The following is a 12,092-nucleotide window of genomic DNA, read 5'->3' as shown; positions in this document are numbered from 1 at the left end:
GGTTGCTTTGTTGGTTAGACATGGGAGAATTTTATACTTTATATTTTGTTTTTCAAAGACAGAATCTCACTACATAGCCTTGGCTGGTCTGACATTCATTATGTAGCTCAGGCTAGCCTAATTCAAAGCAACCTCTCTTGCATCTGCACCCCTAGTGCTAGAATTACAGGCATACGTCATTATTCCCTCCCCAGATAATCTGAGTTTTAAAATGAACATTGCAAGTTATTCTTTGTGAATTTTCTAAGGCTGTAATTTCACTCCCTTAGAATGTTGCTATAGGCTCTCTTAGGAAATTCCCATAGTAGGCACATTCAAAAATCCAGTTTTAATTTAGAATAACTTCCTCCTATTGCTAAATTAAATATCAATTCCAGTTGATTTCTTTCTTTTTCTTCCTAAACTGCTTGAAGCCTCAGATTTACACAGGGAGCGTTGTAACCTAAGCAAATAGGATTTAGGGAGATTACGCCCTCCCAGGGAACACTGGGGTCCAGCTATATTGAGATGGCCCCTGCTTTCTTCTTTTAGTGCAGAAGACACAGCAGCCTGCTTTGAGACTGTGAATGCTTTAAATGACTGTAGGCTTTAAACTCTACTTCTCTAAGGTGTAAGGTAGAGATTAACCCCAACTATCATTCCTGTGGGGCCTGGAGAAAGAGAATGACGTAACCAAAAAGCCAAAACAATTATAACATGACTGATGAGAGGACATAGTTAACCTTGAGTGAAGCCCTTTATTTTGCTAATGCTTTAATGCTGTCTTCGTCTCCTTGCTTGTCAACAGCTGCAGTCTTTCACAATCCACGAGGATGACATTGAGGGTGGCCACTCGAGCGCCTCTGCTCAGAAGAAGACGGCGGGGACTAAGGGTGACCACGAGGAGGAGGTATCTGAGGCCAGAGCACCAAAGGCTGACTTTCAGTTTGCACCAAATCTAGAACTGGAATATAATCTTGATAGTCATGGGGTGTAGTGTGAACTCAGGCACGAGCTGGAGGGTCTGCTGCCCTCAGCCTGGTGGCTCCTGAGTTAGCAGGTTCAAGAAAGCCCAGGACAGGCGCTGGGGGTGCATGCCTTTAACCCCAGCACTCAGAACCCTTAACGCTTGCTGGCAAGAGCCTTCAGCCGTCAGATTCCTGGGTGAGGGGTCCCTTTCCCTTCCATAACTTCCCCTTTCTATCCTGCCCCAGGGCAACTATGACTGATGATAATCTACGACCTAGCTTGTTTTTTTAAAAAAGATTTTATTAATATTATGTATGCAATATTCTGCCTGCAGGTAGACAGGCAAGCCAGAAGAGGGCACCAGATCATTACAGATGTTTGTGAGCCACCATGTGGGTGCTGGGAACTGCTCAGGACTTCTGGAAGAACAGCCAGTAGCCAGTGCTCTTAACTGCTAAGCCAACTCTCCAGTCCTATGATCTAGTTTGTTACTGACGTGGAAGATAGACACTCAAAGCCTGCAATTACCGTGATATGATGAGCATTTGTTACATAACATGCATTGATATATATTGTATCCCATAAATGTGTAGTTATTGCTGTAATAAAAAAAGGAATTAACGTCCTCATTGTAAAAGGAGGAGAGAAGGGAGAAAAAAAAACCTTAATGAAACGAGACCAAAAATTCTCTGTTACAGTTCAACTTTGGAGACATCTTTGTCCACCAGGCCATCCATACCATCGAGTACTGCCTGGGCTGCATCTCCAACACAGCCTCGTATCTTCGTCTCTGGGCCCTCAGTTTGGCTCATGCAGGTGAGTGTGCAAGCCGGGAGGGGTGGGGCTGCCAATCACATCACCCGGAGAACAGACTCACTCTGTTCATGAGCAAGAATAAGGACTGCTTGATAGTCGTTACTTAATACTAGTATGATAACGACTGTTTAATGTTTTTCTTGGATGTCTGTCCGGTCCTTAAGCAACTTACTATAATTTCCCATACTTCTGAAATTGCCTGAACAGAATCTTAACTTGAGCCTGGCATGACAAAATGCCCCAGACGGGGTGGTTCCAGCCAGAAGCAGATTTTTTTTTCTCATAGTTCCGGAGCCTGGACGTTTGAGATAAGAGTGTCATTGCGGTGGGGCTCCAGTGGAAGGCCGCTTTCTAACACACACGCACGCACGCACGCACGCACGCACACTCAGAAGGGCGAGGGAGCGAGAGCGAGACCACGAGAGTGAATACGCTCTGAAATTCCCAATCCCACGGCTAAGGACTCCTCTCATGTTTCCAGTCACCCCTCTCAGACCCTAGGCAAACAAACCATGCTTCATGCATTCTTTTAGGGTCAGCAATTTTGTGCCTGTCTCGTGTTGTTCGGAGTTGCTCCTTTTGCTGCCGATAGCCCTAGCTGGCTGCTCCCGGCGATCAGAGTGCGCAGGCCTGGTTGGTCGGCCGCCACTGAGCAAAGCTGTGTTGGTCAAGCATCCGCTTGGCCTTCAGAGGGACTTTTGGGTTTGAGGTGATGGGATGGAAATGAGGGATACTGAGCAGGCACCCCTGGTGGCTGAGGATGTCCCACTTGCTCCCCCAGAACTGTCCGAGGTGCTCTGGACCATGGTGATGAACATCGGCCTTCGCCTTCGGGGCTGGGGAGGGCTCATCGGGGTCTTCATCATTTTTGCCGTCTTCGCAGTCCTGACCGTCGCCATCCTCCTGATCATGGAGGGCCTCTCAGCCTTTCTGCATGCCCTCCGGCTGCACTGGTAAGAGCTGGGGGAAGGGCAGCCTGCAGGGCTGACGGGCTGCTCAGAGCCACAACTTAGCTGCATCTTCGGAACCTCGGTGTAGTCGTCTGTTTGCGTGATGTGCGTGATGTAACATATGTTCACACGTATGCATATATGCTAGTTGCCCTGTAACGTGGCTTTCTTTTGCTCTGTGTTTACTTGTTACAACAGTGGGCTTCAAAAGCAGTCAGGTGACAGATGTTAAGCGAATAGGCCTGCTTGGCTGTTGTGGTTGTTGAGGGCGGAAGTGGCAGCGTCAGAACAAGCCATGGGACTCTACAGAGGAAATGGAGGGTGCCACAGCAAACCTGTGACATGCCCGGGACACACTGGGGCTTCCACTGTTAGGAAGCTTTTGATTTTTTTCATTTTGTGTGTATGAGTGTTTTTGTCTGAATGTATGTCTGTACACCCTATGTCTGCAGGGCCTGTGGAGGCCGGAAGAGGGCATCAAATCTCCCGGGACTGGAGTTGCACACACTTGTGAGCTGCCGTGTGGGTGCTGTGAATCGAACCCAGGTCCTCTGCAAGAGCAGCCAGTGCTCTTAAAGGCTGAGCCATTTCTCCAGCCCTCGGAAACACTTTTATGTTTCCATACTGAGCGGAGAAAGCTGGAGCATCCTGTCTCCACGCTAACATTGCCCTCCACGGCGTGAAGTGTGCGCCTCCATAACGTCCCAGAACAGAAATGATCGTGGGTGCGACTGGTCACAGAACGACGTCTGTACCTAGTATGGACCCCACAGCTGGGAGTCAGGATGCGGGTGGAAAGGCACGCGCAACCTCGTGAAGAGCTGTCGCCTCGTGCACTGTGGTTTTCAGACAGAGAGCATGGAGGGAGGCTGTGGGGGAGGTGTGTGCTGTGACCCGTGAAGCCTGAGGAAGAGAGGTGGGAGGAGGGGGCGTGGAAAGAGGGAGGCTTAAAAGGTCGCCTGGTTCCCATGGTGTTCTGGGCCTTGCTGCTACCCCGCAGCCTCCCGCACCTCAGTCTGCTTTTTCCGCCCTTCCTGTCACCACAGGGTGGAGTTCCAGAACAAGTTCTATGAGGGCGCTGGCTCCAAGTTCTCCCCCTTCTCCTTCAAGCTAGTCCTGGAAGGGGCTGCTGAGGAGTAGGCTCTTCTGCGTCCCTGGTGCTGATGCCAGCTGAAGGACTTTACTCTCGTCCCACGCAGCAACCCTGTTGGCTACAGTGAAGTGAGAAGCTGTGTGAGGATTTGGCAGGATTTAACCACGTAACCCAAGGGCTACTTTTTTTCATTTGGGACTTTATGTTCAGCCAAATGGTCAAATACTACAATAACTGGGAAGTGGGGGAGGGGACACTAGACCACTATCTTGTACTAGTTTATTTGTGTTTTACTTTGTATCTATTTTGAGACAAGGTCTCATTAGCTCTAACCGTCCTGGAAATAGCTGCGTAGCCAAGGATGGCTTTGAGTTCCGACTCCCCCTGCCTCCACTTCCCCAGTGTTCAGATGACAGGCACCAGCCAGCACACCTGGATCTCCTGCAGAATTTCAAGTATTATAATCATGAAAATAAATACCTGCTTTGTTCACTGTTTCTTTAAAATGTCTTTATTCAAAATTAATCCATGCCATAGAGCATCTACAGTTAGAGGCCAACACTGGACGATGGGATTACACAACCTAGTTCCCGGGACGGATCAGGTTTGTGTTTTCTCTGCATTTCCCCCTAGTCAGGGGCTTAGCGTTACAAGCTTAGGGACTTCCTCAAACATTGGCACCCCTACCAGAAGCACAGCTAATGCCTGTGTGTAGAGGGAGGCCCAGGCCTGGCCTGGCTCTCGGCATCACTAAGTCCTGACGAATGAAACCTGACATCATTCCTGGGCACTGCTTATCGTCACCACGCTGGGCTGGAGTGACTGGGGAAGGAGATGCAGAGGCTTGGCCGGGTTCTGGGAACCAGCGTACAGGGAAGGAGACTGCCTCATGGTTGGGTTCCTTATCCTTTGGATCTGAGAGTCCCAAGCCAATTTCTTAGGTTGCCTGGACTGGAGATCCCCCAAGCGCCTGAGGAGATTCATCCTGTGGGTTGTTTCGTCTGAATGGCCTGAGTCCAGGTGAAATGCCATCTCTATCACACTATTTTTGTGTGCTTCACGATTGACTAAGTCCTTTCTACCGAAAGAGCCCATTAGTATGAGTGCATGCACATGCATACCATAGCACACATGGAGATCAATGGACATCTTTCCTTGTCATTGTGTGCACCAGCCTAGGTGGGCAGTGAGCTCCCAGGGATGCTCCTGCCTCTGACTGCCATCTTACTATTGGAGCAATGGGATTATAGATGCATGCAGCTGTGCCTGGCTTTCCCATAGCTCCTGGGGTTTTGAACTCAGGTCCTCATGCTTGCTTTGCAAGTAGTTTATTTACTTGCCATCTTCCCAGCTTGTGACTCTTATCTTTTAGACCCCACTTGTTGCCCTATGCCAAGACTGACTCGGGTCAATAGAAGCAAGTCTCAAACCTAAAAGGAAGTGGCCGTGGTCCTTTCCTGTCTGTCACAGCCTGCACAGCAAGCCGAGGCCTGTCTTTTCAAGTGGTCACTTCTCAAGGTTGGATCAAAGGATGACTATTGTGTTTGAATACTGGCTGTGAATGTCAACATTGCATTACTGAACCAGAAATGGAGTTATTCCCACCTGCTAAGTGTGTAGGAGGCTCTCCACCTCTCCGGACTATAGAAAAGAGATTGTTAAGACCTGGGTGATGGAGGGGATGCTCAGTCAACGACAGCCGACAGAAGAGACCATAAGTGCCTATGAGAAGCCCATACTCTCCTGCTATCACGATCACCAGGAAGTTTTAAGGTTCTCAGCTTGCTGGTGTCCTATGGACATCTATCTAAAGACTGTACCCTGTATAGATGGCTCCAAGGCACCGCCCACCCCAGCTCTTTTAGAAATGCCCCTCCCACCTGAGAGCCACAGGCCCACATTTCCCCCAAGGTTTGGCAGCTGCTTTCTGTCTCAGACAACACTGTTATTTTCGCTTTAACAACAGATCAGGTGAGGGCTGTTTAGAAGGGGGCGTGCCCTCCTTGTCGCTCACCTGGAATGCCAGGTGGCTCCTTAATGAATTCTGTTTGGAGAACCGAAATGAAAGGAGGGTAGGTAAGTCTAGAGGCAGAGAGGCCTCCAGAGCTGCCAGACCGGCTGCGGTGAGACAGCGCTCAGGGACCCACAGTCGTGACACTTTCCGAGGGATACACAGGTGAGAAACTCGGGCAGCAGGTGTGTCTGCTTTCACTGCCGCTGTTCAGAGTAGAGAGGGGAACCAACTATTTGTGGGTGGCTGGAGGCAGATGGAGCGTGAAGCTTTCATTATTTTTTAAAATCATGTATGTATGATAAATGTTAGCGTGTGTATGTATGTATGTGTGTGTGGTGTATGGACATGTGTGCGCGCAGCTTTGTGCCCTGTGCGCATTCCCAGAAGTCAGAGGAGCACACTGAGTGTCCTGTTCTCACTCTACCTATTCCCTTGAGACCGGCTCTCAGTGAACCTGGAGCGAGGCTGACGGCCAACACACCCAACGATTCCCCTGCCCCTGCCCCCACCCCAGTGCTGATTACAGAGGCCCACAGCCGTGCTGGCTTTTTATATGGGTTCTAGGAATTTGGAATTGAGGTCCTTATTCAAGTACTCTCCCAGCCCCTTACTAATGACACAATTTTTTTTAAAAGAGTTATTTATTAAGCATACAATGTACTGCTGGCAAGGAGGTTGTGAGCCACCATGCGGTTGCTGGGAATTGAACTCGGGCCCTCTGGAAGAGCAGCCAGTGCTCTTACCCTCTGAGCCATCTCTCCAGCCCCCCCCCCTTTTAAATCACATCACACATACAAGTCAGTGTGAAAAAGATCTACAGGGGCTCAATTATTTCTGGCTTAAAAAAAATAGTTCATGCATCAAAATACAATTGAAGTATCCATCTGTCCCTTAGAAGTCTGACTACTCAAGAGCTGCGCCTGGGCCTCTCAGTGGCAGAGTCAACCCTAACCTCTCCGTATCCATCCACACAAACTTTCAGGTGGCTTGAAGGTGTGCCGTGTATCACGTCCTCACTCCCGTGTTTGAGGAAGGGATGGCTGGGGGTGCTGAGTTTTTCCCTTGTTTTCCCGAGTTGGTGTGGTTTAGCTTCTGTCCTGCCCTCTTCTCTTCTCCCTCCTGAGAGCCCACCTAGCTGAGGAGCAGTTGGTGGCTGCCGGGGGAGGGAGGGTGTTTAGTGTGCTACGAAGTCCATTTTATAATCGATTGCAACTACTTCATTAAAAATTCCCAGCTAGGGGCTGGGAAGATGGCTGCCAGTAAAGGGCTAGCCCATGGAGGCATAGGACCCAAGTTCAGATCCCCAGCACATGCGTGAAAAGCCAGGTGCCGTAGCTTAAACTTACAATTCCCAGTGTTGGGGCAGCAGAAACAGAAGGAGCCCTAGGGCTCACTGGCTGGCAAGTCTAGCCTAACCTGTGAGCTCCAGGCCAAGGAAAGACCTCGTCTCGAGGGTGATGGATGACATGCCTGAGGAGAACACCCGAGGTTGTCCACCACACCCCGCACACATGCACATAAATGCATACAAAATTCTCTGGCCTCTACATACCTGCGTGTGCGTGCATGCACGTGTGAGCGTGTGTGTGTGTATTTCAACACACCTTTACCAAATAGCTAAGACATAGTCCAACGGTGTTCGGAAAGAGGACAGTCATCTTAGAAATGACTGCCCTCATGGCAGGCTCTGGAAGCGGCGGAGGTCAGCTGTTGTACACATGGAAACCCACCTCCAGGTGGAGATGGGCCCTTGTCTCCTCCCTTACAGGTTAATCCAGTGGGGAAGGTCAAGTGACCTGGCAAGGGGACCACCCCTGGGAAGTTGGGTTTGCTTTAAGATAATGTACTTTTTCATCCTGGAATTCACCCCTTAGTGCAGTCCCTGTGAGTCAGTATGGGGCTTAGCTGTCTGTTTACCTGCTTCAAGTCCTGACTCAGAAAGCCACAATTATCCCTGGGAGCGCTGGCCAGAGCCTCAGCATGTTTTTAAACTCTAATGGATGTTTTGGGTTTTCTTGCTTGCTCCTTCCTGCCTTCTTCCTTTCCTTCCTTCCTTCCTTCCTTCCTTCCTTCCTTCCTTCCTTCCTTCCCACTGAGCCATCTTGCCTGCCCTTCCCGTTCCTTTTCAAAGCTCACTGCCCTACCACATTGCTACCTGCCACCGAGTGGCTATCGTCCCTGCCTGCCTGTTCTCTCCACTCTCCCTCCTTGCAGATGTGAGATTCACAGCTTGCCTGCCCTGGCCTTTCCCTTCAACTCTAACAAATTGTCCTCAAGCTTCATTTCAGCCCACTCTTTGCTTCTGTCTGGTTTATCAAGACAGGGTAGTCCTCCTTATCTGTGTAGTTCTGGTTGTCCTGGAGCTCTCTCTGTAGACTAGGCTGGCTTTGGACTTTGAACTCAGAGATCCTCCTGCCTCTGCCTCCTGAGTGCTGGGATTAAATGTGTGCACCCCCACTGCCTGGGACATGCATCATTTTTTTTTGTGGCACCAAACGTGTCCTTTATGAGCAGTACCCACAGCAGGAGTAGTGCTCAGCCTCCTCCCGGAGGGGTGGGGCAAGCCAAGTGCAGGATAAACACTGTCTGTGAGCTAACATGTTTGCTCCTCACGCCAGCCTAAGAGTTAGGTGCATTGCTGTATATCCCTCATTTCAGTGCTGAGGAAAAGGAGGTTCACAAGAAGACAAATTCCTCAAGCCAGGAGCCTGATAAATAGAAGGGGATCTAAACACAAGAGTAGTCTGCTTGAGATGAGACGGATGACAGGAAAAAATAGTACTGTTTGTGCATGTGTGGGTGCTCGTGTGTGTGTGCACATGCGTGTGTGTGTGCTCATGTGTGGGTACTCATGCGTGTGTGTGCACATGTGTGGGTACTCGTGTGTGTGCACATGTGTGAGTGCTCGTGTGTGCACATGTGTGCTCGTGTGTGCTCATGTGTGTGTGCGCACATGTGTGTGTGCGTGCTCATGTGTGGGTGCTCGTGAGTGTGTGTGGGTATCTGTCTATGCATGTATGTGCACATGTATGTGTATGCTAGCCGTCAACCTCGGGTGTGGTCCCTCAGAAATGCTGTCCACATTTTCCTGAGGCAGGGTTTCTCACTGGCTTGGAACTCATAGGCCAGGCTGACTGGTCAGAGAGCCCCAGGAGGCTTCTTGTATCCACACCAGTCTGTCTGTCTGTCTTTCTTTTCTTTTTCTTTTCTTTTTTATTTCCTGCTTCAACATTTTCAGGGAGAAGACACCACACTTGAACTTAAGAAAAACCCTTTACAGCCCAGGTCTTTTATTTCTTTTTATACATCAGGCCATGAATTCGTAGGGAATGGGCTCCAGCAGCTCAGGCTCCTTCCCGTTAGTCCTCACGAAGTGTGCTTCTCTGGGTGGAGCAGGCTGGCGCTTCAGCTGAACCCAGGTGCCCTTCTCTTTGGCTTCCTTTTTCTTCTGGCCGTTCTCCTCCCCCCGCCTCAGGAAGCTGTCTCTGCTCTTCAGACACTTGATGTGTTCAGTCCACACACTAATTCTCGTGGCAAGAATCTTGCCCTTACTCGCTTGTTTACAGTGATGCCCACAGCATGCTGGTGACCCTGTAGACTCTTCCAGTTTTGCCATGGTCACATTTATGGGGCATTCCTTTTTGAACAGTGCCCATTCCCTTGGTGTCTACAATATCACCCTTCTTGTACCCTCACATGCACGTGGCCAAAGGAAAAACTCCATGTTTCCTAAGGGCCTAGAGAACCCCACCCCCCTCTGGTGTTTGCCACTTTGGTGAGTTCCTGAAAGATGGCTGCTGCGGCTGGACGCTTTTTTTTTAAACGTGTGTATAGAAAAAGCTCCTCCCATGTGCACAGCCAGCTACCAATTTACCTCCTAGGACTTTTGATGGCTCAAGGCAATTTTACATGAGTAGACTTGCCACATGATATGCCCTCTATGGTCATTATGTGTCCCTGGCTTCATTAGGGAAGCTGTGTGGGGAGCTGGAGTGACCCCTGATGGCAACCAAGCAGAGAGAACCCGTGACGGTCATTAGCCTTCGGAAGCTGAGCCAGGCTACCCCAGAGCCACAGCAGAAAGGTAAGACCACCGCCGAAGGCCTGGCTTTCAGACTAATGCTGACATTGTTCTAATAATGAGCAGGGGCCAAGGTTATAGGTCAGTCGGCAGCGTGCTTGCCTAGCCAGCATGAAATCCTACCCTGGTTCCCATACCACATAAACTGGGTGTGGAGGTGCATGTCTGTAATCCCAGCACTGGAGAGGGAGAAGCAGGAGGATCAGGAGCTGGATGGGGAGAAGCAGGAGGGTCAGGAGCTGCAGGGGGAGAAGCAGGAGGGTCAGGAGTTCAAGGTCATCCTCTGCTGTGTGTAGGAGCTTGAGGTCAGTCTAGGCCACGCAAGACCCCAATAAGTAATAACAATAGTGTTGCACATACCTCCAAAGGTGAGCCACAGTCCTGGGGGTTCCATTCCCACTCAAGGGGTCCTTACATTCTGCCTTCCTTGTCAGAGACAAAGACGTTCACTGTGGAGGATGCCGTGGAGACCATTGGGTTTGGACGCTTTCACATCGCACTCTTTCTGATCATGGGCAGCACTGGGGTGAGTGCTTTTGGAGACACTTGGCACCTGTGACACTGTCCTCTCTACTGGACACCGTCTTCCTGCTGGCCTCCACCACCGGACTGGCCATCCCAGGGAGCGGGAGTCCTGTGGAAATCATTTCAGCGGTCCTTGGCGTGGGTTGGCTGGGAACAATGTCTGCGTGTGTCTGTCCTGGCAATCCCAGACTCCTCGTAAAAGTTTACATTGAGTTGTTGGGGAGAAGGGAGAGGACCATGGGGTTATTTCACATGGGGTAGGTGTGTGGCCCTTGAGCGTGTGTGCATTGGTATCACCTGGAATGCCTGCTGTCAGGAAGATTCTAGATCCCCTAAGAGGAATTCCCTTCTATTAGTGGCATGTGTTTCTCCTAACTTCTGTTGTATGCTAGGCATGGTGGCTACACCTGTAATCCCAGCATTTGGCAGGGAGCTGTAAGAAGATCAAGAGTTCAGGGTCATCTGCTGTGTATTGAGTTTGAGGCCAGCTGGGGATACATGAAATCTGACGTCAGTTCCTGGAACTCATGCAAAGGTGTGAAGAGAGAATGGCTTCCTCCCAGATGGGCATGTGGACACACACACTACACACACACCACACACATATATAAACACACGACACACACACACATACACACACATTTTAGACTTTTTTTTTTAGTTTTTTTTATTAGTTTTTTTTTTTTTAGTTTTTTTTTTTTTTAGTTTTTCGAGACAGGGTTTCTCTGTAGCTTTGGAGCCTGTCCTGGCACTAGCTCTTGTAGACCTGGGTGGCCTCGAACTCACAGAGATCCGCCTGCCTCTGCCTCCCGAGTGCTGGGATTAAAGGCGTGCGCCACCACCGCCCGGCTAGACTTTTTGTTTTTTCTTTTAATTTTTTTTAAAATATTTATTTATTTATTATGTATACAGTATACAATATTCTGTCTGTGTGTATGTCTGCAGACCAGAAGAGGGCAGCAGACTCATTGCAGATGGTTGTGAGCCACCATGTTGCCGGGAATTGAACTCATGACCTTTGGAAGAGCAGGCAATGCTCTTAACCACTGAGCCATCTCTCCAGCCCTTTTCTTTTAATTTTTAGAAAGGGCTAGTGGTATGTCTCAGTGAAAGAGACATATCTAGTGTGTGAAGTCTCAGCAAAGCCCTGGAATAGGTCCCTGCTCCTCCCACCACCCCCATTTACCCACCCCTGTACTTCTCCACCCATGCCAGTACAAAGATCAAATCAGGTAAAATCTGTTGTTTTTAGGGGAAATGGGATCTTGTTATGCTGTCCTTGGTATGGTGGTCTTAGGTGATTCCAGTCCTAAATAATTAATTCTCTAATAAATTCCACCAAATATTCACTAACTAAAAGCAGCAAATAATATTCAGATATAATTATGCCACTTGAGAGGAAGAAGCAGGAAGATTAGAAGTTCAAGGCTAGCCTCAGCTACATTGCAAATTCAATGCCAATCTAGTTACTTGAGACAGTCTCAAGAACAAATAAAAAATGACAGACAAACTGGGTGTTATGTCTTATGACTGTCATCAAAACACTTAAAAGGCTGAGGTAGGGAGATTGCTGTGAGGCTAGCCTAGGCTACACAGGGAAATTTTCTCTAAAAAACACAAATAAAACCAAGACCAAAAGTCATCCAACACAGAAGCATCTTTCTG

The 12,092-nt window shown here is 49.2% G+C and overlaps 2 protein-coding genes across 2 annotated transcripts in view; both read left to right on the top strand.

The window, feature by feature from the left end:
• The window catches only part of Atp6v0a4 (ATPase H+ transporting V0 subunit a4), a 42,526-nt gene extending 38,218 nt beyond the window's left edge, over positions 1-4,308 (top strand). The window contains exons 17-20 of the mRNA XM_075953611.1: positions 788-889; positions 1,647-1,764; positions 2,546-2,717; positions 3,761-4,308. Of these exons, the coding sequence (XP_075809726.1) occupies positions 788-889; positions 1,647-1,764; positions 2,546-2,717; positions 3,761-3,854 (486 nt within the window). The 3' untranslated portion in view covers positions 3,855-4,308. The remainder of the gene's footprint in view (positions 1-787; positions 890-1,646; positions 1,765-2,545; positions 2,718-3,760) is intronic.
• Positions 4,309-5,718: 1,410 nt separating this feature from the next.
• Svopl (SVOP like) overlaps positions 5,719-12,092 on the top strand; it is a 59,585-nt gene continuing 53,211 nt past the window's right edge. Inside the window, exons 1-3 of the mRNA XM_075953970.1 lie at positions 5,719-5,983; positions 9,792-9,905; positions 10,337-10,428. Of these exons, the coding sequence (XP_075810085.1) occupies positions 9,824-9,905; positions 10,337-10,428 (174 nt within the window). The 5' untranslated portion in view covers positions 5,719-5,983; positions 9,792-9,823. The remainder of the gene's footprint in view (positions 5,984-9,791; positions 9,906-10,336; positions 10,429-12,092) is intronic.

This window comes from Microtus pennsylvanicus, chromosome 19 (assembly GCF_037038515.1).
Source record: "Microtus pennsylvanicus isolate mMicPen1 chromosome 19, mMicPen1.hap1, whole genome shotgun sequence".
Taxonomy (NCBI): Eukaryota; Metazoa; Chordata; class Mammalia; order Rodentia; family Cricetidae; genus Microtus; species Microtus pennsylvanicus.
Note: the sequence above shows the minus strand (reverse complement) of the source record. Positions and strands in the feature narration are given on the sequence as shown.